Genomic DNA, 26,775 nt, shown 5'->3' on the forward strand with positions numbered 1-26,775 from the left:
AGGGTCAGCTTTACTTTTCCCGTCACTCTCTTGGAATCAACGGAGAAGTGTCTCACTGCGTGTTTGCACAGACAACCAGATGAAAAATTAATGTATACGGGCTTCTAATTGAGACCGGCGTTTATTTTGTCAAATGTGTAGCCACACCCGGTGAGTTAAAGGGACTCGTTTAGCGTTTAGCCTATTTGAAGTTTTACGGTAATCAAAGGGCTGAACCTCAAGATTAGCTGTGGTGTTTATGATGGTTTATGTTTGTTTAATGAAGGCGGAAGTCTACTTCGGCACACAGAAAGATCTGCCAGATTGTTCTGCATCAGATGTAATTGGAAAGTAGCTACTGCTTTAAAGCAGAGGAAGAAGCCAGGTGCAGTCGCAAAGGGCAAAGATTTTCAGCTGGTGCAGCACTGAGAGAGTTTTGTGGGAAAAGAGACTAACAAAGACAGAACTTGATATGATCATTTTATTAAATTAGCGTCCCTAAAATGTTCTGAGGTTTTACATAAAGTATAATTTGACATCAAATCAAATGTAAAGAAGGCGGGGTTATCTGCAGCACGAGGTGTAAGCAACCCGTCATACTGAGTTCTTATAGATTAGGCTGCAACATATTTCATTGTATGTACATCTGAAATGATTCTGTGGGGAACCTCCCCTTGTCAGTGGAGAAGCCGCTGCCATTTTGCCCGTGTCACCCGCCTGTCTGTGATGCAGCGAGGTGAGCTAGCTCAAAGAACGCTAGCTATGACAAGAATGCCTCTAACCACCACTGTGCTGCTCGTAATGGCCAGCAGACGCGAGGCCGGCCAGACACTGACGCCCATGCTAAGACATGCATTAGCACAGACAGATGCAGCCAAGTATGCAGACACACACGACGCAAATGGACAAACGCACACACAGTTCCCCATCTCATATTGTTTTCCATCCTCCCACTGAGCTTAAACTCAAGAGTCTGGTATGATATACTCCTCCAATGATTTGAGATTACCTCAGCGCTGTGCGCTGCAGAGCTGCAGTTTGGTTTCACACTGACCTCTGTGATTAACACGGCTCTGAAGCAAAACTGTTTTTTCCCACTGAGATTTAGTAAATGGTCAAGGTTTAAGCAAAGAGAGCGGCCAACTGACCATTAAATCCTCTTTAGGTTTCTAAGGTCTTTGCTCCGCGGTCAAGGTTGTTGTTTTTTCCCCTTTTTCCTCCACCTTCAGCTCGCTCAAAGATGTCTGTTCACAGCTAACGAAATGCACAGCGCACATTGTAGAGCAAATTATTTCAGGGTTATGTAAGACTTGGACAATGGAAAGGACTGTCCACTGAGCCCTGACCAATATCCTTCTGTCCACCAGTTTCCTGACTAATGCCTTGTACGTTTTCAGTGGGCTGAGACAGTTCTTTATGAGGAAGATGTTTGATATTGTTTTGTGGAGATTAAGTGACATTTTTCATGATGTAAACACGACCATTTAATGTATTTTATTTAGAGATAGACCGATATGGTTTTTTCAGGGCCGATACCGATGCCGATTATTAGTAGTCAAGGAGGCCGATAATTGATATTTGGAGCCGATATTCATTTTCAGTAAAAGTGAAAATTTTGGCGTCAAAATTTTGAATAATACAAACTCCAACACTTAACTCTGTTTAAATGCCTTTAAGCATATGTTTATTAAACAAACAAAAAGCGCAGGGAGTTCCCAGGGTCAGCAGCATCTCTTATAAAGTTAACTGAAAATTTAAATAAATAAATAAATAACTTCCTGAAGTTTTATTAAGTAAATAAAACAAAGTTAAATAAAATTTGCAAAGAAATGAACTTTTTCTCCTCTCCGCCGTGTGTGTGAGCACTCTGCACTCTTATCGGCCGTCGGATAAAAAAAAATAAAAATGGCCGAATATCGGGGCCGATAATCGGTCGATCCCTAATTTTATCACAGCAAGTCATGCTGTAATGAGACTGCTTAGTAGCATGCTGGTATCTTCTGTTAGACAGCTTTTTTTTGCACTGTTTTGACACTCCTTTGACCTGCCAGGGTGCATCCTAAAAGCTCTTAACTTGTATGTCTCATCATGGAAAATAACTAACCTAAGTCAGATGTTTGTTGTCATCATCACTTGTGTCGATTATCCTCAGCCGAACTGACCTCTCATGTACATCTACTCAAATGTAGAATCTCTTTCTCCTGCAGCTCTACGTCTCGTCCGAAAGCCGCTTCAACACGCTGGCCGAGCTGGTGCACCACCACTCCACGGTGGCCGACGGCCTCATCACCACGCTGCACTACCCGGCGCCGAAACGCAACAAGCCCACCATCTACGGGGTTTCTCCCAACTACGACAAGTGGGAGATGGAGCGCACTGACATCACCATGAAGCACAAGCTGGGAGGGGGCCAGTACGGGGAGGTTTACGAGGGCGTTTGGAAGAAGTACAACCTCACCGTGGCTGTCAAGACACTAAAGGTAGGACGACCTGAAAAATACCTACTCCTATCATAAAACTCTGTCAGCTATAAATCTTAATTTAATTTGGCTGATAATGCTGCCATCTGGTGTTGCGTAGAGGCAACTACAAGCACTGCTTTTGCTCACTTTTTTGTCAATAACTGTCCAGGAGGATACGATGGAGGTGGAGGAGTTTCTCAAGGAGGCTGCTGTCATGAAAGAGATCAAACACCCAAACCTGGTACAACTGTTAGGTATGTAAGATTCCTCTGTCTTGAACAAGACAAAAATATATGAAAATATAAGTAATAAATATAAATATTGATGCATTTTCTTCTCTTAATTTGTTCCCCCTGCAGGCGTCTGCACACGGGAGCCACCGTTCTACATCATCACAGAGTTTATGACCCATGGGAACCTACTAGACTACCTGCGGGAGTGCAACAGAGAGGAAGTCAATGCTGTGGTGCTGCTCCACATGGCCACACAGATCTCCTCTGCAATGGAGTACCTGGAGAAAAAAAACTTTATCCACAGGTGGGTGCACCCGATCCTACACGCTCTCAGTCAGAGCAGCAAGAGTGTTCTCTTCTCCCCTCATTCCTGAGCTGCTCCTCTCACAGCCTCCCGTCTGTTCTCGCAGGAGGAACAGACTCGTCTCACGGAGAAGTCGGTGTTGTAACACAGCTTGTTTGTTCTGGCACGTTTAACAAGGTCTTTTAGAGTAGATGAGATGATTTATGTCTTTTTGTATTTGCCAAAGTTGGTTTTTAATTTTCAAACCTGACAAGACGCAGCCTGCGACTCCGCTCTGTGCAAAACATCTGGAGAAATCCAACACTTCAGTGGATGTTGTAATAAGACACACTGTTGATATCTTTGTTCTGACTGTTTTTGTTATTCTAACCTTCTCTGTGTTCAAGTCAGCTTCAGCACTTTTTGCAGTAGTTTAATGTGCGGCTCACTTCGGTAGGGAAGAGAGGTACTGCCCCAAGTGAAGGAGTTCACGTATCTCGGATTGTGGATCGTGAGATTGACAGACAGGTTGGTGTAGCGTTGGCGCTATTGTGGGCATTGTACTGGACCGTTGTGGTGAAGAAGGAGCTGACCCGTAAGGCGAAGATCTACGTTCCAACCCTCACCTATGGTCACGAGCTTTGGGTAGTGCCCGCAAGAATGAGATACAAGTGGCCGAATGAAATTTCCTCCGCAGGTGTCTGGGCTCAGCCTTAGAGATAGGTTAAAGAGCTCAGACATCCGGAGGGAGCTCGGAGTAGAGCCGCTACTCTTTCACATCGAAAGGAGCCAGTTGAGGTGGTTAGGGTATCTCATGCGGATGCTTCCTGGGTGCCTCCCTGTGGAGGTTTTTCCAGGCACGTCCACCTGGGAGGAGACCCCCGGGTAGACCCAAAGCTGCTGGAGGGATTACATATCCCACCTGGCCTGGGATCCCCCAGAACGAGCTGGAAAATGTTGCTAGGGAGAGGGACGATAACCAACTCTCCTCTCTGTTTCCTCTCCTGCAGGGACTTAGCTGCCCGCAACTGTCTGGTCGGGGAGAACCACCTGGTAAAGGTTGCAGACTTTGGCCTGAGCCGGCTAATGACGGGGGACACCTACACAGCTCATGCTGGAGCCAAGTTCCCCATCAAGTGGACCGCTCCAGAGAGTCTGGCCTACAACAAGTTCTCTATTAAATCTGACGTCTGGGGTAAGTTTGATCTCATTCAGACACCAACATCCTGTTCAACAAGGGGGAACAACTTCTAACTGTCTTGTACCTGCGTCTCCAGCATTTGGCGTGCTGCTGTGGGAGATCGCAACCTATGGCATGTCCCCGTACCCCGGCATCGACCTGTCACAAGTGTACGAGCTGCTGGAGAAAGACTACCGCATGGACCGACCAGAGGGCTGCCCTGAGAAGGTCTACGAGCTCATGAGGGCCTGTGAGTAGCAAAACTCATCCATCTGTAGTATGATGAGAGGCACTCAGTTGTTGTATTTGAATTAATATTTTATTCTTCTTTTTATTCTCAGGTTGGAGGTGGAACCCTTCAGAGCGTCCATCTTTTGCTGAAACACACCAAGCCTTTGAGACCATGTTCCAGGAGTCCAGCATCTCTGATGGTAAGTGTATTGATCTTATATCGGCTGACATCCTCTAGTAATGTCCACAACACTGTGTCATGTTTGGTTGCTTTACTGTATTTGTGTTTTTAGAGGTGGAAAAGGAACTCGGCAAGAAAGGGAAAAAGGCGATCTTAGGCCCCATCCAGCAGGCTCCAGAGCTGCCCACCAAAACCAGAACTCTGCGCAAAAACATGGACAACCGGGATGGAGATAGTCCAGGTGAGACACACTCGGGCCCACAGTGTCTCCTGCCCTTGTTGCTCCGGCAAGCTATAGTTTGATAATTAGTATGTTATTCTTCTCTATCACTGATGAGTCTATGTTTTTTATGGGCTTTTCCTCAGACCCAGTGGATCCAGAGGCAGCTGTCTCATCCCCCATGCTCCCCAGGAAAGAGCGCCCCCTCCTGGACAGTAACCTTAATGAGGATGACCGCTTGATACCCAAAGACAAGGACAAGACGCGTGGCAGTGGCTTCCTCAGCCTCATCAAGAAAAAGAAAAAGAACGCACCAGCCCCGCCCAAACGCAGCTCCTCTTTCAGAGAGATGGACGTCCACCCTGACAGGAGGGGCGTGACTCCAGATCCTAGGGACACTGAGAGCTTCAACAACGGGGCCTCTCTGACCATTAATGATGTCACACATGGCCTTGATTCAGCAAAATTCCTGAGTATTAACAACAATGGGGCAGGGGGAATCACTAACGGGGCTCCTACCTACCCGGGACCTTTGTTTCCCAGGAAGAAGGGAGCTCCTGCAGTGCCGGGTCCAGGAGGAAAAGCAGCTACGACTCCGCCCAGCGAGGAGGAATCAATGTCGAACTCGAAGCGTTTCCTCTGGTCCTCGAGTATGCCCACCGGCTCAGATGGCACTGAATGGAAGTCCGTCACACTGCCACGAGACCTCGGCCAGCGCCACTTTGACTCAGGCACTTTTGGGGGGAAGCCAGCTCTGCCACGCAAGAGAACCAGTGAGCAAAAAGGGGAGAACGCCCCTCGAATGGGCACCCTGACTCCCCCTCCACGTCTGAACACCTCATCAGATGTTTCCTCGTCATTCTTAAGCAAAGACTCTGATCTCAGTCCAGGTTCCAGCCCCCAGGCGCTAACGCCTAAGGTGGTCAGGAGACCAGGGCTGCCAGGGCTGGAGAACTCAAAGACGAGCGCTCTCCACGCTGAGCTCCTCAAGCCCAATGTGTTTCCTGCTTTAGGGGCAGCTGGAGACGAGTGCAGGGCCCGCAGAAACAAACACTCTGTGGACTCCTCATCTGTCAGGGAAAGAGGAAAGTTACAGAAGCCCAAGCCAGCCCCGCCTCCACCACCCACCAACGCCAAAACAGGCAAGACTTCCCGCAGTCCTACCCAAGATCCCCCTTCCCCCTCAGACATCAAAGCTAAGGGCCTCCCCTCTGTCTCCGAGCCCCACCACACAACCACTGCCAGTGACCAAGCCCGCTCACCGCTCAGTGAGGGCTCCAAGAAGCTGCCCCTGGGCTCCTCTTCCAAACCTCAACCGTTAAAGACCTCCACCTCCTCCCCTTCAGTGGCCACCTCCCTCTCCAGCCAGAGTCTGGGAGGCTTCTCCTCTTCCCTCACCTCCCCTGGCGATCAAAGCTCCCCTAATGCTTTCATCCCCTTAGTGAACACCCGACGCTCCCTTCGCAAGACCGCACCCCGCCAGGGCTCAGAGCGAACCCCCAACTCAGCCGTGACTCGCGAGATGGTGCTGGAAGGCACCGAGCTGCTCCGTGCGGCCATTTGCCGCAACTCTGAGCAGACGGGAAGCCACAGCGCCGTGCTGGAGGCCGGCAAGAACCTGTCCAAGTACTGCATGAGCTACGTCGACTCTATACAGCAGATGAGGAACAAGTTTGCCTTCCGCGAGGCCATCAACAAGCTCGAGAGCAGCCTGCGCGAGCTGCAGATCTGCCCCACCGCCACAGGGGGCGCCAACGCACAGCAAGACTTCAGCAAGCTGCTGTCCTCTGTCAAAGAGATCAGTGACATCGTTCAGAGGTAGCGCCAGAAAATCGAACTACCAAGATTTAAAACTGATATATACAATATCTTACACTACCCTTATTCTGAGCATGTGCATCACTTGTGGTCCATGCCGACCTCATGTTGGAGATTTGAGGGTAAAAGCCTGCGAGAGAGCAGCAGCAGAGTGTAGGGTTTATACGACTGTACACTCTGAAACACTTCAGCCTGTGGTTACTGTGGATGGAATCAAAGGAATCTTTCTGTGGACGTCGTGAGACGGAGTTTGCAATATGGAAAAGCCTTAACCATGAATGATCTGTGTCTTTTGGCCTTAACGAGAGGCTCGGGGCCGATTCTTCATCAACATGACTTTTCACCAATCATTTTTGAAAGCGTCATGTCTTATGTATTCTTTTTTTTTTGTCTTTGCCCTTTATCCACGACACTAGGAAAAAAAAGTTCCCATATTTGTTTCCATGACAGTGTCTAATACATCCCAACTATTTCAGTTGCTTTTATACCACGTCATCACGTGATTGGTTGTGTGCGTTCGGTCTGTATGAATGCCTTTTTTGCAGTATTTGCAACCATGTGCCATAAACTAATAATGGGAGCAAACAATGAGGGAGAATGAGCCTCCACCTCTTTGCTTCTCTGCACACTTTGGTAACAAATAGTGCCTTAAACACTATTGGCTCAATTGTTCAAGGTGGTTAGGAATAGTTGTGTTTATTTGCTTGATTGCCATACCAAAAAAACTTTTGTCTCCAGCCTGTGCTGGAGAGGGACCAGGGTGCAAGATCTGCAAGACAGCGGATCTGACTGACTTTGTTTTGACTTCTTTTTTTTTTTTTTAATACAAGTTTCATTCAACTTTCTCTACATGCCAGTCACAAAAGCCATCAGTAGCAGCTCCGCCTTGCAGCAGCAGGCTGTTTTGTCTGTAAAGAGGGATCACGGACTGAAGCAGCCGACCACTGAGCGGCCTCTCTCGGAGAGTTTTAAAGGAGGGTCGACGCTGTTTCAGAGGCCTTTCCACCCCAGCAAAAAAAACCTATATAAATATATCCTGGGGGAAACACTGGACTGAAATGTTTCTGGATCTGTCACTTGCTGTCTTACAAACATGATGTATAAGTGAGAAGCTGACCATTTTAGACTAAAAGAGCCCATGAAATTCCACTTTAACATCATACGTTCCTTTTTTTTTTGCTTGTCTGCCAATGTTGGACACATTCAGTATTTGTGCTGTAGTTGTTTCACCCCACGTGCCCGGTCTGACTGCGATGCCTGAGGATACAAGTCAACCACAAGCTGCCTTGACTTCAACACGGTACTGTCAGTGTTGGCTTTGTTGTTTTTTTTACTATAAAACTCCTCCCCTTTACAACCATACCACTACTCTACTTTTGTGTCTAAGCCTCCTCACCAGTTTTGTAGACGAACTTTGCTTTCCTTTGTAAATATGTTTCCTATTTGTTTCTCTCTCTAGCCTTGGTGCAATTTTTGTTGCAATAAAATACAAAGCAGTTGTGCTACTTGAAATACATCACAGAGTCTGGTGCTTTTTTTCATCTCTTGTAATATTTCTGTCAACAGCAGTAATTAATGTTAAAACTGAGCCACCCCTTTTCCCAATTTCTATACCAGACTAATGTTTATTGAAGTGCTAAATTTAAAGATTTTAGTTTTGTTCTCTTTGGCAGCACCCTATGGCGATAAACGGTAATTGCGGGAGCAGATTTCCCAGACATCCAGACAGTGTCTCATATGTGACGCCCACAGTTTGCTCCAGTGTGTTCCAGACAACCGGGAACTCGAGAACTTCCCAGTAGAAATTTGTAACTTCTGTTGGTGAAGTCGGGAAAGATGAATCTGCTCTGAGTAAGAACTCTTTGACTTTGAAGCAATCTAGCAATTGTCCTAGTCGGAGGTCGGAAAAAATGCTGCATTCCAGACTTCACAGTTCCGAAGTCGGAAATTTCTACTGAGGTCCCAGTTGTCTGGAACGCAGCAACAGTTGTAACTCTTGCTTTTCATCGCTGACGGTCGCTTTCCTTTTTAGACTGTTTGCCTTCATCTGAGCGTCGAGTTTGTTTCTTTTTCTTTGGATTTTCACTTATTTTTGAAGTTGTATCTGTAGTCATCGATCTTGTTTGTTTGTTCAGCCATAGTAGATTACAGTTTACTCGCAACACTTACAGAGACCGGAAAAGCAGCCGCTTAGCTCCGCCTACCCTCTCTGGCAGACCAACCACTGCCGGCTGATGGAAAACGCATCACTAACTGGGCGCCGCTTGTCATTTTTTTCCACGAAAATCGCACCAGACACCCAGTCTGTGTTTGAAATGCCATACATTCTGCGGTAGTATGAAGTACGGAGCTGCTGGAATTTATTTTGCAGTATGCAACACCAGGCGCCAGTTTCCGGTTTTGGAGAGCGGAAGTAAACAATAGCCCGCCAATAGCAAAAAGCTGCTTCTTTAGCTCTAGTGTCCCCTTCTGCCATTTCAGCACTTTGCATTGTGGGATACAGTAGGCGAGCTATTTTTGGCAGACTGCACATTTTGCTTTTGTTTGCATACTGCATACTATATTTTGGCTAAATCAGTAAGTACAGCTAGTATAGTATGACATTTCGCACACATAATTCTACAAAGGCTTTCATCACCAATCAATCACCATTGTGTCACCTCATCTGGCGATAGCGACATAACAGTAACTTAAGGATAACTTTAAAGTGTCTCCATGTAGAGGCAGCGACAGATCAAGAACCAGACACACATCAACAGGTTATGTATAATTTATTTTTTCTGTCTAGAGTATTTTGTCATTAAAATCAAAATGTCAACATTTTAAAATCATATACACTCAAGAACGCATTTAAATGTTAGCACAGCTCCTTAAAAATTTATACATATGTACTTTTTTTTTTTTTGTACTTGTGGACAGACAAAAGCAGGAAGTGGTCACTCAGACTGCAAAGAGGTGGGACACAGGAAAAGGGAAGACCCCAGCCTCACCGACTTCCCACGATAACAAAACCAATCCCCGAAAAAGTTAAGACAGCGATGCGGGCCCCTCCCACGTGGGGGAGCGATGAGGGGGGGGGTGATGGGGGGGAAAAAGAAAAACAGAATATAAACATAAAAGTGCCCCGTTCTCTCCTCCGTACAGAGATGAGAGGAAAGAAAGTTTGCAGACATAAATACTAGTTAGCACGTCATCTCAATCCGCTTCCTCTCCCCTCAACCGACAGGTTCAGTAGTGTGCAGACAGGGGGGTTTCTAGGTGTCTGTCCTTTACATACATTTATTAATAGAAACTATGTTACAGAATTTCCCAAGCATGAATTACAGGCAACCCACTAGCACATCAACTGTACAGATCTTGGCCTGAGCCAGCAAATAAATTTCTAAATCCCAAGTAGCGAGGTCATCACCAATAGTTAAGAAGCAATATTTACAGCTGTCCAATCAGGGAATCACTCTATGGTACAGAAAAATTGTACTTGAGACAAAAAAAAACAAACATAATTGGATTTTGACAATTTCACTGTTTTCAGGGGGGGGTTTGGGGGCATGCTGCTTGGTGTTGTAATATACAAGGCAGAGGAACAACCGCCCAAAGGAACAGATCAGCTCTTCAGTGCAGCACTTGAGATAAAGGAGTGTTGTTACATCTGAGAAGACGAGATGTGGAGCTTTAAAACCCATGCTGCCGATACTTGGAAATATGTTTTTTTTTTCGAGCCGCCTCTTGTGTTTGCAGTAAATACTCTTAAAAGATTTATTGGAATCGGGGGTGAGTCCAAGAGCAGTGTGAAGAGCAAGTGCAGCAAAAAAACGATAAGAACGTTAATCGTAATAAGGCAACAAACAATGACAGAGAAAGAAAATGCTGGTAAAAGACAGAATCTGTTGATATGACTTGATGGGGAGTTTTTGGGGGTTAGATGCGTGCGTAAAGGGGGAGCTGGTGCAAAGAAAAACGATGTGAGTGAATGTTTCAATCCGGAACAGAAAAGCTTAAGGGTTGTTTTTAGTAAAAGTGTCATTTTAACATCCAGCTTCTTCCCAATATTCCCTCCTGTGATATCTCAAAGGAGAGGGAGGAATCACCGGCAGGAATTTGTAGTTAATTCATGGTTTCATAATTGTTTTTCCTCCTCTCCCTCCTCCGTGTGGCGAACAACACAGACACTGAGTTAAAAGCCACGAGCAGGTTGATACACATTCTTCAGAGCGTCTACCTGTGTGGCCGCACGATAACACGACTTCACCGCTTTCCGCGAAAAATCAACCACGAGCGAGACGTCGCACCCGCACGATCGGTAAACCATGCAGGAGAGGCGTCGGGAGTTTGAGATTATAATTTAGACCCGATATGAGCAGAACTGATCGGTGGATTAACGCAGTGTTTAAATGTCATATGTAGCTATAAAACCAAACATAAAAAAACAGTCTCGGTTTATCGTTATCGTATGAGCGTTACATCTATGTCAAGTGTCAGTAACCCGTGTGATGCGTGGTGGCGTCTATGATACTGTGACAGGGGGGGGTGTCTAGACTGAATGGTGCAAGAAGAGTGGAGGGGGGAGAGAGAGGAGAGTTATGGGACGACAACACACAGACAGATTAAAGAGGAGTGAGAGGGGGAGAGAGGAGGGAGGGAGAGATGTAGTCCACACAGCCCAGCCCGGTCTGGCCCAAGTCGATATCCCCTGTTCCTTCCCTCCGCAGCCTCCTGGTGCAGCGAGGGAGGAGGGCGGATGGACGTACGGAGGTGGAGGGATGCATGGAGGGGTGATGGTTGAGGGCAGGCAGGACAGATGGAGAGAGAGAGAGGGGGGAAGGGAAGATGAAGGGGGGGCTTTGCTTGGTCATTAGCAGCCGCAGCCTTCCCTCTGGGGCTGTGGTTCGCTGGTTAGCCGGCCGCCCTGGGGGGCCGACGGCTTGTGCTGGACCCCCGACTCGGCGGCGTTCAGGTCCAGGCTGCCATCTTGGATGTTCTGGTAGATCTTCTTGGCGGCTTCCAGGAAGGCGTCCTCCACGTTTTCACCTCTGGACACGGAGGGAAAAACACAAGGCGTGAGAACGGGGGCGACTGGGAGGGAGAGAATGTAAGCAAAGGGAAACGTAACGTCCTGCCGACTTACGTTTTTGCACTGGCTTCCAGAAACAACAGACCTGTGGAACACAAAACAGAGTCAGTGAAACAAGCTCACATACCATTCTCCATCTAAAACCCTCCTTCCCGTCTTCCCAGCATGCACCGCTCTGCGTCTATCTCACCGTTCTCCTCGGCAAACTGCTTCGCTTCCTCGTACGTGACGTCCCGCTGGGCCTCCAGGTCGGCTTTGTTTCCTATGAGAATGATCACCTGAGAACACAGACAGAAAAACTCCTCATGAGGAGAAATTTGCGAGCCTCAGAGAGCTAAGGAAGCCGAAGGCAGAGCAGGAAGACTGTTCCTATGGTAGCTGTTACACTGTTGAGTTGTCCAAGAGATCGATTGAGAGAAGCGCTGAAGAACTGACACCCCCGCACGAGCGCGAGAGACGGTGCCCCTAGCAACTGTGATGTAATTAGCGCTTTGATGTACTGATGTAATGAACTGAGCTTCCTTGTTATGGCGGTGCAAGACTCTCCAAAGACTTGAATGCAGCACGTACAGCTTCAACCATTCATGTTCTTCCACCTATTATTTTGTATTATTTCAAAGATTGTGGCAGCAGATTATAATTACACGTGTTGTGGTGATGTCACCGTGCTGTGGCATTGAGTTTGCTGTTGGGGAATACTGCTCTATTTCCAGTGCATAAAAAAAAAAAAGAGTTAAAATCAAGGTGAGAGTTTTCTTCTTGCTAATCTCCAAAACAGTCTGACAGAACTCTTATTTTCATTCAGAGCACGACTACACTGTCAGTACCACAGGGAAAAAAAAGCATCGACACATGTTGACACTTGCTCCACAGCCAGGCTGTAACAGTGCCACCACGTGGCTGATGCAAGAAACTTCAACAATAGATGCTATGGCTGATAGTCTTACTTTGTAATTTCAAAAGAGGTGACAAAAAGTACAACACAAAAACTAATTAGAGTAATATTTAAAAAAAAAAAAAAGAATTAATTACAGGCTTTGTAATTAATTAATTAAACGCATATGTCAATGATTTCTGTAAGAAGCAGCACATCACATGCACACCTGAACCTCTGCTAACAGCTGCTGGCCCCGCCCCCCTCTTTCTGTCCGTCTCTCTATCCGCCATGTTGACTGTCGTTAACAGCACGTAAGCCGGGTGTGCGCGCGAGGGACGTTATTAATGACGTAGCGTCTCAAAACGATCGATCGTTACCAGATGACATCAGCACCTTTCACAAGCTTTTAACAGCGACAGAAGTAGGTTTATTTAGAAAGGAAAAGACCGCCGCTCGAGCGATGAAATTACAGTAGGGACGCACCGGAGGACGAGTGTGTGTGCGCGTGTGCGTTTTTGTCTAAAGAGGGCAGATTGTCCACTTATTGATCGATCTCTCATGGATAAAATAATACATTCTAATTAAAAGCCTGGTAACGTTGTGTCATGTGTTTCCGTCACGTTTTCAAAGCAGCAGTGACGTATGAGGTTAGGAGTGCGTTCATGTTTTTGACGCGTTATTTATGCTGTCATTAATCAATCGAAATTAACGCGCTATTTTGACAGCCGTAATTATAACATAGTTATCCCTATAAATGAGCAAAAGAAACATAAAATAGTGCCAAAAGAAATCCAGTCACGTATGAAAAAAAGCTCTTTATAAATACACCTTTGTTGTTTAAGCACAAGGCAAACATTTTCCATTTGATGTTGGAGTGAGTTGAAGTGACATATTGCAGAAACACACATCTCTGAAGGAAAACAGCTCGGTAAGTGAGAGCAGTACGATTTAGAGCTAATCATATTTACCAAGAAATCCAATTTAAGAAATGGAAAAAGGGCTCTGCGGCCTCAAACAGGCTCAGGGGAGAGGGCGAATGGCACGGAGGAAGTGACAACAGGGGCGTACTCGAGAGGAGGAAAGAAATCTATAGAAGCTGTGTGTCCGTGCACATTTTAAATTCACTTTATACAACGCTGTGTGAATAAGAGATGCTAATATGTGTACTTACAGTATTGGGGTTGGTGAGGTTTCTGGCGTCAGTCAGCCAGCTGCTGAGGTGGTTGTACGTGCTTCTCCTGCGTGACATCAACAGAAAGACAGAGGTTACTATGATGACGGTAAAGACTTAACAAGATCGAGGGAAAAAAGGAGGCGTCAGATAAGAGTCTGCAGCTGCTACTTTATAAGGATGGTGTGATCATGAGCTTAAGAAACATGATTTCAGGGAAGCTGTGAAAGGCTATGTTAAGAGTCATGTTATTCGTTTTTCTAGTTGCTGTTTTAAGTGCTGTTTTGGGGGGCCCTAGGGGTGCTAACTAAATGAGTGTAGGGTGTGGCGTGCACATAAATTCCACACGTTGACTTGTGTTTATTTGGCTGCAGCTGATACCATCTAACAGTTTGGTCAAGAAGGTCAGACCCAGGCTGTAAGACAAACTGTCCGTGTTTGTTCAGGGGGGAGAGCCCGTGCACTTATCAGATGCTTTTCATTCCGTTTACCTTCCTCTTAACGTAAACGTTTTTATAACATGCCCTAAATCGCATACATCACATGAGAGTGCGTAGCTGAGAACATGTAGTGACTGTATCTCCCACGCAGACCCATAACGTAACAAGCTTCCCGTACCTGGTGATGTCGTACACCATGAGCGCCCCTGCGGCCCCGCGGTAGTAGGAGCGGGTGACGGCCCTGAAGCGCTCCTGTCCCGCCGTGTCCCAGATCTGCAGCTTGATCTTCTGGCCGCTCACCTCGATTATCCGTGTGCCGAACTCTACGCCGATCGTGTGGGGGCAGTCGGCCATGACTGGGGAGAGGAAGTGAGGTCTTAATACATTTGTGTTACAATCTTATTTAGCTCCCTAGGAGATGAAAGTTGCATTTTTAATGATGAATTTGAGCTTAAAATCTTTAGTGTAAACATGCAGCAGGTGCATCAGTAATCAGTCGTTCGTGTAACTATACGCACAGTTGTCTACATCTCGAGTATCAACATGCAGTGAGCGGCAAATGTCTTTAAAGTGACACTGAAAAGCTTTTCTAAATCACCCCAGTGTGTGTGCAGGATGTGACGGTGGCATGTGAATGACGAACACAGCATCTGGCTCGTTAATAGTAGCGCCAAACAAGACGGGGCTGAATGGCGATGGGAGGCTGCAGCTGACTCGCGCACAGAAGAAGAAGAGTCTCTCACTGTTGAAGCTCACACTCGACTTCTATTCCGCCGACTTCCGCCGGCGCGTAAAAGAAATCTAACGCGGCTTCGGCACTCCAGTCTAACCTGGCAACCTTACATACACTGAGGCACATGCATGGATGAAAAGGAGGCAGGCACTTACATTTCTTTTCTGTGAATTGGTGAAGCAAACATGACTTCCCTACCCCCATGTCCCCTGTAAGAGAGAGAGAGAGAGAGAGAACGCAGGTCAAACAAGGAAACAACAGAAGAACGATTCTCTATTCAAGCCTGCCGTGTTGCCCCCATGCATGATGTAGCAGCCCCTCAGGGACAGTGCTGAAAATTTCATGTGGAGGGGGTACGAGAGACACAGACAAGGACTTAGATTCAATGTGTGATGTCCTGCAGAGTTTGACGATACACGCTTTATATCCAGTTTGACACTAATGGTACTTTTGTTTTGAGCCTTGATCTTGTTTGTGTAATCCTCTGTGACTTCTCAGTTCCTTATTTGCTTTATCTAAAGAAGTGAAAAATGCTGCAAGCGAACAAGAACCCCACATTTATCTGGGTTAAGGGTGGATGACTTTGAGACAAATCAATATTTGGGAACGATGCTTTCTGTTTGTACTCTCAAACAAAGAAAATCTGGTAAACATCCATCAGCAATTTAGGTATATCGAATAGGGCTGCACAATTAATCAAATATTAATCCTGTTAGCCATTTTGGCTTCCCCCGATTAGATAATGCGAGCTCCGCCCGTAGCAAACTCTGCTGCGTATCAAATCAAGCGCATCCTAAAGTAACAGCCACTCCCTCAGGGGGGCGATCGAGAGGTTTTGGCTTCACCTTGCAGCGACAGTTTAGAGTGGAAGAGCAAACAACATGACCGGTGTTTCGGTTCAACGAGTTACCGTGTTAACTGGCGACTTTCGCCGAATGCGTCTGTGGTCGTCGTAGTTACAGCAGCTGTTAAAAGTGGGAAGAGGTTACGTAGCTGTCCGCTTGACTGCCTCCGTTTGCTTTTCATTACGCAAAATATCTGTTACGTCTGTGAAGTGGTGTTTGTGAAAACGTGTCATGAAGGCTATGGATGCTTAAGCCTCTTTCCCACTGGTCAAAAAAACCTGCTAACACACGGCCGTTTTGCTGAATGGGAAAGGCTACAATCGGCATTCAGACCCGGGTAATTATCGGCATTGATGGGAACACCAAACCCGCTGTCGACACGCTAATCTCCGCCCCCTTTCTGGTGTGATGCTATGACGCACAACTTCCGGCTACTGTCGAGCAAATACAAAAGAACAACAGCACATTTCTTAATTATTTCCTGCAAGATGCAGGAACACTGGCAAGACAGCGAGGAGAGAGAGCTTATTCTGATCCAAGGGGAAGAAGAAATAAAGCGACAACGCAACCCTGTTTCCAGCGCGTTTGTTACGTCAGATGGTGGCGCAGCAGAAAAGAGGCCGAAAAGGAGTGTACTTTACTGGCAATGGGAAAAGAGACAATCAGCATTTATTAGCAGGTCTTCCCGGGTTTGAAAAATCTGTGTCATGGTGCCAGTTTTGATTGAAAAAGGGTTTATGAAGGCCAAGAGGAATGACATTGCTACTCCCTGTCCTTGTCCAGCATCAAGTCATTGCACTGAAATTACCAATGCATTTTGCCTCTAGAAGATTCCTCATTTTAAGTCTTAGTTTAATGCAAAATTTGTACATGAGCCAAAATGCAGAACAAAAGGGAACTGAAAGTGTTGCTTTGTTTATTTAAATTTGAAAGTATATTAAAAGAATGCTGTCCCTAAAATAAATAAATAAAAATAAAGTAATCATGATTATCATTTTGGCCATAATCATGCAGCCCTAATATCGAGCATTACCAAGACTGAGGCATCAGAGTTTCCTTCACTGCTTTTGTGACAGAAAATAAACACAAGAAAAAAAAGTAGCTGCTATCTCTCCTGGGTGCTTTTAGAGACTCATCCACACACTCATTTTATATCCAGGCAAACTGTTCGCTTCGAGGCAAGGCGTTTCAGGATTCACAGAAGAGGAGGGTAAACAGCCCCGAGCTGTGGGGCTGTGTGTTTATGCACGTCGGCCTGCAAATGTATGCACAAGTAAAGCAGCAATATGTTCACCGAGAGCGCTCGCGTAAAAAAACATGTCAGGAGAACGGGGACGTCATTCTAATTGGGGGAGGGGCATTTAAAACGCATCACACATTTGCATAGTAACTGGTCATTGATAAGCAGCACAGAGCAGGATAGCAGTACAGTGTTCTCTTCTTTCTTTATGCATTTGTGATGTCAAATTGTTTGTCCAATAATAACGTCTCTGGCAGATGAGCGCAGTCGTGCAGAAACGTCTCTCTACAAATCTAAAAGATCAAAGCAACAAAATGACTGTAACAGACATAATGAGACATTCAGGATCCACATACAAAATCGCTCATTAACATGGCTCGCAGAAGTGCCTCATCGCTCTGATCAACATCGGCATTGTTCACTTACCGATAATGATGTATTTGAAAATGTAGGAGTAGTTGTACGGTGCGGTGGCCATTGTGGCTCTGAAAGGGAGAAAGAGAGAGGGAACGTCAGTGACGAGAACTTGCTGTTTCTAGTTGATGCAAGAAAAAAGCAACAATTCAACATATAATACAATGTTCTCAGGTTAAAGTTCATTCTTTAATAAAAGACATTACAAACCTGGGGAAAATTAACATTTACAATTGCTTGGTGATTTAAATGTCAGAGACAAAACTAGAATCCTAAGGGTAGAAAAATTAGACCACATGCAGTACTTCACAAGCTTACATTTAAATTGCTCACGTAAGGGCCACTCTTATTCTACAAAGCCATAATCCTATCAGAGCAACAGGTCCGTAATAATTCAGGCCAAGCCGGGGCCAAAGCCTTCATCAATGCGCGCAAGTACAGCAACTACATTAACACATTTACATTGTCTGCATACACTGTTAGTAAAATTACCTCATTATAATTAGGCTGCTCATCAATACCAGCAAGTATGAGCTTGATTAAAACCATGAATAATAAATGCGCCTGAAAATGTGCTTCCTGAGACGTTCCTGTGACGTAAGAGCCGAGACTGAACACGTAAACAAAAAGGAACACCAACGCTTCATTCAGTTGGTCAACCAGGCGGTGGTGAGACCGCACTTCCCACACAGTTCATGTTTTTGCTTACACAACTGAATGAAGGAGGAGAAAAACAGTCGCAGCCTTTTACTGTTAATGGTGACAAATGACAATCAACTCAACTGTCAATGCAGCCTTACCACTAGTGTCAACCTGACTGTTCAGCTACGAAATGACAGCAAACATGAACACAGAATTCTCTAACCAGTGTACACCAAATTCCTTTATCATTACCCCCAAAATAACTCTTCACCCTCATAAATAACTCTGTATACTTATGTCATGTTTAAGCAATGCCACATGAGAGGCAGTGATGTTGTACCGTATGATATCACGACCTCGAGTGTGATATTGCTTTTATACAAGAGTTAAACAAGCGGCAAATAGTTGTAAAAAAGTAACAACAGATTATTATTTGCTCAACCAACTCAACTAGTTCCACAACTTAAAGGGCCAGTTCGCCAATTTTAAACCTCAGTCCTATCGTGCTATTATGGGGAGCTAATGCCATTATGGTAGGAAAAAATGCAATTTGGCTTTGTGCCCTTGTAGGACGCTATCCGCTTCTCCAATGGGCCCTGGAAAAGGGAGCTAGCTAAACTACACTTCCTCAATTTAGGACGCCCGCCCCCGATGTCATGTCTCGTTCAAAATCGGCAGGTTTGAAATGTAGACTGCAGACCTGAAGTTTATTTAGACGATCCACCAGTATATTCTCGTCGTATTTCTGATTCTGTTCCGCTCTGAGCCGTTGCCTGCAGCGAAACGGTAGTATTTCACTCCAGCGTCTCTCGCTGGGTCGTTCCTTTCTGAGGGAGGGGCGCAATGCATGCTGGGTGTTGTAGGAATGTAGAATGGGCAACACCACGAGCTGTTTGTACAACTTTCTCCACAGCTATGGCGCCAATTTAAAATATTACTGCCTCTATTGATTACACCAGCTTTGACTGACAGTGGCTTTTTCCAGGGGCGAACTGCTCCTTTAACTGAAACTGGACTTTTGTTGCCGAGCAACCCAAACATGCTCCCGCGCTCTGTATCTACAGGTGACCACCTGCACACAGCTGTTTTTTTCCATATAGCCTATATTTATCATCAACCAGTGAAACAAGAGTCTGCTGTGTGATTCAGAGGTACCAGCTTGATTATGATTAGTATTCAATCACCTGGCTGAGGCGGAGTGATACACAGAGTGAAAAGGTCCCAGTGATGTTATAGTCTATATTAGCACTCATGGAATGCCTCTTATCCAATCAGATTCTTTGGTTGGAACCAACTGTTGTATAATATAATTTTAATACTACCACAGAGTGAATGACCTGGAACTTCCCAGGGAGTCTGTTTTTTAAGTTTGTATTTATGGATAAAAACAGTTGAAAATGTAGAGGAGAGGTGAGGCAGAGAGAGAGAGGGAATGACGTGCAGCAGACGGGGCCGGGCTGGAATTGAACCTCTGTCACTGCGATAAGGACCCAGTCATTAACGTATGTGCTACCAAGTGGACTACGTGGACTACCTGACGTCACTTCTGTTAGACCAGTATATCCTTACAGATATGACTCTATGACAATAATGGAAGCAGAGTGACTGGCACTGACCCACAACGCCTGAAACATTAGTACAAATTTGCCCATAATGTCTTTTTTTTTTTTTTACTTACATGGCAGTTTGGGTTCCTTTTATTTGCTTATAAATAAAACTGCAAAAATGCAAGTCCAATAACAATGTGACGCATTTGTTTTGCCTGCTGTCTCTGCACTTAAAAGGCTCAAACAGAACCATTAGCAGTATTTATAGTTACCATAACCTTAAGCAGGAATGCAGACAAGTGAGGCAACAGATCATTTTTAACACAGAGGTGAAGAAAGCTCCTCAGTGGTCAGTCAGCCGGTTATTTCCCTACAGCAGAGCTGCTGGTGTCTTCTCATAATGAGAGCAACACAGTGACACTGGGTTATTCTGATGGCACTGACCGGACACAGGCTGTCCAAAGGTAAACAGTGTGGCACTTTGCATGTACACAAGAAAATCGCCAGCATCATGGGCCCAGCGCTCGGCTAAAAATAGCCCCGACACCTAACTGATACCGAGTGATGCTTCATTGTTCACACTCCTCTCGCAGAAAAGCCTTCGGATTTACCACAAGATATCCCCACTACCAGTGAATCCAAAAAGCGGAGATGCTTTTTCTTCAAAGCCACGGATCAGATTTGTTAATAAATAAAGGAGTGGATCGAGTACGACATCAAGAAAGTAGATGTTTTTCTCATGAACAACTCTGCAGTGCAATCTCCTCAATTCAAGGACGTGCTGCTTTATAATTCTGTATCAAGGTGCTGCTGTACAGTGTAACAGTAAATAATTCAAGCTCGACAATCGGGAGCAAAATCATTCAGCAGCCCGATATGTCCCTGGCAAAGATAGCCGGCCTTAAACCAATGCTTTCCTCTGATCTGCAGCTCAGTGAAAGCCGCGCTGCTCTCGAAAGCAGTCTCTGGAAAGGGAAATCAGTGTGACACATCAGAGCCTAGTGCTAGTATCATGCTTATACTGATGCAGTTCAGTGACCATGTTTGACTGGCCAGATTAGTGCTGACACAACCGCGAGAAATGTGGATGTGAGACGAGGAATCTAAAAGAGAAGCAGCATTAAAAAAAAAAAAACCAGACTGATTTTAAAAACAGATATGAAAAGGAGAGACTGATAAAAGGAGCAGACCTTCAGAAGCATTAGGAAATAGAGTTAGTGGCTGGAGTAGAGAGGACTGGAGAGTCTAATTTGTTACAGAAAATTCAGGGGGGCGTGCAAGGCTACTTAGTTCGGGTTAATTCAGGTCAAGGCGCGTTTGAAACATTTGCCGTGGTGGGTCACGGGTACCGTCACGATGACACATGCTGACACATTAACTGACTCCAGGATGAAGCCTTTTAGAGTGCACAACAAATCTGATGACTAACATCAAAACATAAGGGAAAACGTATGTGCGGCAAAACATTTGACAACTTAATGTGTTTTTTAGCATCTCGCCTAATATGATTGTTTGGTAACGGCAGAAACAGCTGAATGTTTGTCATTTTAAATGATGTCAACAACTCGCAGGGACACCAGAGCAGGCTGAGAGTGTTTTTGTTGGTGGCCTCAGAAAAGACTTGGCTCACTCACAGTCCCCACAAACTCTGCAACTTGACCTGACATTTGATGATTACTCAGGCTAACACCAACAACCGAACTGATGCAGAAACTGTCTGTGTGAACTTGCTATCAGATCATCCTCACACACTATCTGAGAACCTGCCTTATATGCTACTTTCTTAAAGATATGGATACATTTGCTACCAGCTAGCTTGTTTACACTACAGTGCTACTTGTGCATGTTCAAAGAATGATTAGTCTAATTAGATTAAAAGCATTAAAAGCATTAGTTCTAAATCAGCTGAAACATTGAACGTATTACCGAATCTTTAAACTCCTGCACTAACATTTGATGGTCTATTTCCAAGCTGCCTGCTGTCACATGACCCTCATGTGGTTTTCAGTGCCATGGAAGGCAGAGCTGTTAGTGAAGGTATACCCAGCCAGACATGACTCAGTTGTGATTACCCCCGCCCCCCTTAAGCTTTTCTACTCATTACATAGAAATAAACCCCATGAGTATCAAGAGGAAGGCGAGTCAAGACCATGTGACCAGACTGCAGCTTCAGCACTTCTCCGCTGCTCTTCAACAAACAGAATCCTACTCCTGAGAAACACTGTCACTGCCATTCATCCTCTCAAGAGCCACTTCCCGTAGAGAGGACGACGCAGGATTTATGGAAATAATAATCACTGAGCTATCAATAAATAATAACACATACACTCACCGGCCACTTCATTAGGTACACCTGTACAATCTAGTGCAATTACATACAACAGCTCTGCCATGGATTCTGCTTTAATGAAGTTTAGTTTTTGTTTACTTGTTTTGTTGAGAGTTGGAAGTGTGTAAGATTAAATTACTGAGGCCATAGTTAAAGGTGGTGTTGTACTGAACTAAATTATATTGAGATGTCTCTCTAATGTTTTGTCCTCCCTATTTACATACATGTGGAAGCCAGATTATTAGAAACACCTCTGAATATTATACAGCTCAGTACAGCCTCACCACCAATTATAACATTGATGCTGAAAAATATTTGAATTAACACCTCTATGACAGCTTAAAAAAACATAAAAGCAAAGCTTACGGCTGAGCTGGTGTATTGCATTACATTAGATTTTTCAGGTGTACCTTATCAAGTGGCCGGTGGGTGTGTATAGCCACAGTGCCACCTTAAATCACGTGACTGCTTACAAGCCCTTAAAACAATATAATGAGATCATCACTACCGTTTACAGACAAGACAGGAGACACTAAAATGCATATAAAACCTATTTATAAAGCTATGACATAACTTATGATTCAATAAAGTTATAAAATAACAAGTTATTGAAGTTTCAGACCAAGCCTGCTTGTAAACATGTGCATAGACTGAAGAGAATAAATAATGTAGCATGTTGGATTAGATGTCGGATTTAGCAACACATTGAGGTATAAAGGGTTTAGCTTGTTGCAAACTTCAGTTTTAAGACACACATCTGTTGTTTTGAACAGATGAACGACAGCTGAGGCTAACACACTGATGGCTCAGGAATGATCAGACCTTGTGTGCATCGCTGCACTTTAGCTTATCACGGTATCACTTCTACACAAGAAACCAAATTTATAAAGATACCGTCTGCATACACAAGTCAAAATAAACCCGAAATCAGTGTCTGATGTTAACGCATTATTTACAGGCGACATCGTTTACGTGTGATGCCTGCACCTTAATGCGGTGGCTAGCTTAGCTTAACAACCGGCAAAGTGAAAGCATCTGTTTGTTTAATACTACCATTTGTGAACACAAAAGGTAAGCAAACGTCACTAAGCGGAAGAAGACATAAAACCCGACATTGGTTTGTATCGAGATGATCGCGTCTGATAACAAACACGGCCCTAAATTAGCTGTTTTGACAGCTACATTAGCGTAAACTAGCTAGCTACCTGCTGACATCAATAGATGTATCGTGTCAACAAAACGCTTAAATCACAACATGTGCGCTAAGTCGATTGCCTCCATCAGAAGATAAACACTGGAATCAATTTCATGAAATCAGCATAGCTAGGCTAGAAAACGAACTTGGCTTCTGTATTTATTCACAAAAGCCACCAAACACCTGACTAACGACAGCTAGCGATATCATTAGCATGCTACTTTGCCAGCTAGCTGCAGGGGTTGGATTATGTAGCTAGATACGAAGCTTACTTTGCTTGTCAGGCCAAATTTAGTCATCGCTCAGGTAGTCAGTCTTGGCATTTAAATATATTCTCTTACCGTTTAGAAAGTTATTTCTCATATTCCTGAACGCTAGTGATAAACACCGACCTAGTATTAGCCATCTGTTAGCTAGAGTCGTTAGCTTGCCAATTAGCCGACTCCCGGCTAACAGCCTCGCAAACTGTTTCACAATCTAAATATCAGTGTCTCTACGCCCATCAGACATTATGCACGTGTGTATGAGTGTGTCCAAGTATCATCTCTCTTTTTTTCTTTCCTTACCAGATATTAAACCTTGTGAGCTTTGTGTTCTTGAGCTGTTCAGAGGAGGAATGCAGGTTATCCTGGCTCAAGTCTGATCAGTCTATCCAAGATGGCTGCTCGCGGCACAGGGTTTCCTCCGCTGTGTACAATGGGCTTCTGGGACAAAGAGCATCATATGCGGCTGTTGCGGTGTGTTCACCAATAGTGTGCACTCATTCATGCTAGGCAACCTCACCTGCACAGGTGGAAATATGCATACTTGTAGCGATAAAACACTTAATACTAATTAAGTGCTTGAAATAATCACTAAGGGGAAATCATGAGATACAAAGTTGCGTGTAGAGATTTAATTACAGCTTACTGATTTGGGTTCAAGCACTTTGCTGAGATGAAGACATACATCAGTCTGATTAAGAGACGTAAGGTTAAGCCTATTAGATACACATAACCCATTGTATGTCCAAAAAAATAATTTATTGTTCATTTAAATTCCAATTAGTTGTTTACTTCGGTAAAAACTTATTTTCCTGAAGCTCATATTCAAATAAAATACTTAAAATTGTTTAATAAATGTTTACATTGACACTGCATTAATACTTAGGCTAAACATTACCAGTATATCCACCTTTAAAAAATGCATTAAAAATATACATAAGCTATACAAAACATTAACAATTTGAGTGGGTTGACATGTAACATAAAATAGCAATCTAAATGTTTCCACATTTGAACATAGACCTTTTGCAGATAGGTTAAAGAGAATCTAATTTCCATGTTTTCAGTAGCATTTTAGGCTGTTTTGAAGTTGTGTTTATCTTTTTTCCAGGTATATGACTCCAAACATCCCCATTCCCATCCTCAAACATGTTGATATGTTGGTAAACAACTGGAGCTGCCGAATCCATCATGCCTAACCGTCCTCATGTGAGACAGAATTTCTGTGACTTCAACTTTTACTCTTTCTACAGAATGGTGTCTCATTTATGTCATGCTTTGTGTATGTTGTGTAACTACATTATAGACATGAAACTATACTAGCAAAGTCCCTCTATGACATTTCTGTATAACAGTGGCCACAATATTGTTTTATATAAATGTAGGCCTATCCACTTAAATATTAGCTTAGCTTAAATGAGCATGTTTTATCTTCTTAAACTTCCGTCTTGCAGCGAAGAGAGAGGAGCCGTCCACCACCACTGTTTCTCTGATCCCTTCAAGGTGTTATGAAGTGGATAATCCGTGTCGTTTAGAATGGCCTCAACCTTCTACACATGATTGAAGTCTCCTGATATTATTAAAAGTGCCTCAGGATGTTGAGTCTGTATCCTGGCATCTATTTCATGGCAAACTTCACATGGAACTTCAGCAGCTGCCTTGGGTGGGATGTACACCAGTAATCTTATGATATGACTAAATTCTCTTGGTACATAGTATGGTTGCACCAACTGCTAATCATTCGCTATCTAGGCAACACATCTTCTCCTTGACAGCAACATGAGCAGGATTACACCATCTCTGCTTCACAAACAAAGCCAAAAACACTCCCTCCTTTTTTCTTGCTACTAGCTTTAGCATCTCTGTCTGACCGTATGAGAGTGCAGCCAGGTCGATCCACGATGTTTTAACCGGGTTTCAGCAAAACACAGAAAACTGCACTCATGGTATACTTTCGGAGTCTTCAGCAACATCTCCAGCTCATCACCTTTGTTGGGCAGAGCTGGCAGAGAGGGCCTACATCTCCATTTCCAAGCCTTCACCTCTGCACCAGCACGGCAACCACGAAAACACCTCCCCAGCTCAGCTGGAATAGGGTGGCATCCTCCAGAAATTCAGAGCAACCAGACTTTACTGCTACCAGTTGAAGCGCATGTTCTGGAATTCTATTATGTGTAACAAGTGACATTTATGTTGTGTTTTGAAGCACAAAAAAAACCGAGCCTTTTCTTTTGAAAAATAAGAAACATTTTAATACAGTAATTCACAACATTACATGCTTCCACTGTACAATCCTACACAGAACCACATGCAGTGTGTTTTCCCAAGCATAGCCTGGAGAACTTAAAGCAAACTAAAAAAATATCTTTAATTTCGCAAAGTAAATAGCCTGTCACTTAAAACCAACGCACTGCACGTAAAGATGAGATCTGAAGAGAGAGAAGAAACGTCTTAACAGAGGAAATGGATTCATGTCTTAGAGTGAGAGTCAATATAATGTGAACTGTATTTTTAAAGTAGTGACATTATGATCTTTCTTTCATTGTAACCGAAGTCACACACTACCCTGTATACTGTACATTTGTGTAAGCGTGTGCACAATAATTTCATCTGCGTCATCATTAAGATGAAACAGGTTTATTTTTAAGTCCAAGCTAAAATGTGACAGAAGCTATGATTCAAGGTGCTCGCCTGTAACACCTCACTCAGCCCTTAACAGGAGCATCTAAGAAGAGAGAAGAGAGTTACTAATACAAAATGTTTTTCCCATAGTCCATTGGTGTTATTCCCTCCATATCACAACCACAACCTCAACACCAGGAGGCTGAACAGCGCACTTATGTAGTGCAGTGTGCGTGGATGCCAGGAGGGGGCGCCGTTACACAGGTCTGAGTCGCAGCAGTGGATGCGAACCCCTGGCAGCTCCTGCTGCTGGCAGTGTCTGGATGTGGCACAGCCGCTGGTCAGGACGATACCCAGGGCCGCTGGATGGACAGAAGGGGAGACAATCAGTCAGAGGAAGAGTGACAAGCTGGTGTTTGGCTCAGCAGGAAAAAAACAGCACAAGTAAGCAGCAGATAGTGCAAGTGTGTAATGAGGAGGACGTTTAGAGGCACACTCCGCAGGATATGTGCTCACAGCTGGGAAACTAAGCCTCTGACAAAAAGTACATTATGTACTCTTGAATGCAGTCAATAAAAGTCCTAAAACTCTGTGTTTATAAAGCGGATTCCAATGATAAATACAGTATGTGTGGTATTTACTTGCTTCTCGGACCCCCTCTGTGATTATAATCCCTTATAAGACAAATGGCAACCAGACATTGGGACCTCAGAGCTCAATTATAAATGAACACTGATAATTTCTTCTACGTGAGGACAGCACGGTTTACCTGAGAAGATCAGCCTGGCTTAAAGATATG

General features: G+C 44.5%; 2 protein-coding genes across 3 annotated transcripts in view; one reads left to right on the forward strand and one right to left on the reverse strand.

Annotated features, from left to right (window-relative positions):
- The window catches only part of abl1 (c-abl oncogene 1, non-receptor tyrosine kinase), a 33,366-nt gene extending 25,263 nt beyond the window's left edge, over positions 1-8,103 (forward strand). For both annotated transcript variants that reach the window (XM_069673221.1, XM_069673222.1), the window contains exons 4-11: positions 2,187-2,459; positions 2,611-2,695; positions 2,801-2,978; positions 3,968-4,152; positions 4,235-4,387; positions 4,479-4,568; positions 4,662-4,790; positions 4,916-8,103. In XM_069673221.1, coding sequence (XP_069529322.1) covers positions 2,187-2,459; positions 2,611-2,695; positions 2,801-2,978; positions 3,968-4,152; positions 4,235-4,387; positions 4,479-4,568; positions 4,662-4,790; positions 4,916-6,591 — 2,769 coding nt within the window. In that variant the 3' untranslated portion in view covers positions 6,592-8,103. The remainder of the gene's footprint in view (positions 1-2,186; positions 2,460-2,610; positions 2,696-2,800; positions 2,979-3,967; positions 4,153-4,234; positions 4,388-4,478; positions 4,569-4,661; positions 4,791-4,915) is intronic.
- A 1,240-nt stretch (positions 8,104-9,343) lies between these two features.
- rab14l (RAB14, member RAS oncogene family, like) lies at positions 9,344-23,745 on the reverse strand. Its single transcript, XM_069673466.1, has 8 exons — positions 23,658-23,745; positions 17,391-17,449; positions 15,035-15,088; positions 14,325-14,502; positions 13,707-13,773; positions 11,849-11,936; positions 11,713-11,743; positions 9,344-11,617 (listed from the first exon to the last, which is right to left on the reverse strand). The coding sequence occupies exons 2-8, from the start codon at positions 17,440-17,442 to the stop codon at positions 11,440-11,442; spliced, it is 648 nt and encodes a 215-aa protein (XP_069529567.1). The 5' UTR covers positions 17,443-17,449; positions 23,658-23,745; the 3' UTR covers positions 9,344-11,439.
- Positions 23,746-26,775: the final 3,030 nt, after the last annotated feature.

Source organism: Semicossyphus pulcher, unplaced genomic scaffold, assembly GCF_022749685.1.
Source record: "Semicossyphus pulcher isolate SPU_LCO1_2020_fin unplaced genomic scaffold, fSemPul1.0.p SCAF_22, whole genome shotgun sequence".
Lineage (NCBI taxonomy): Eukaryota > Metazoa > Chordata > Actinopteri > Labriformes > Labridae > Semicossyphus > Semicossyphus pulcher.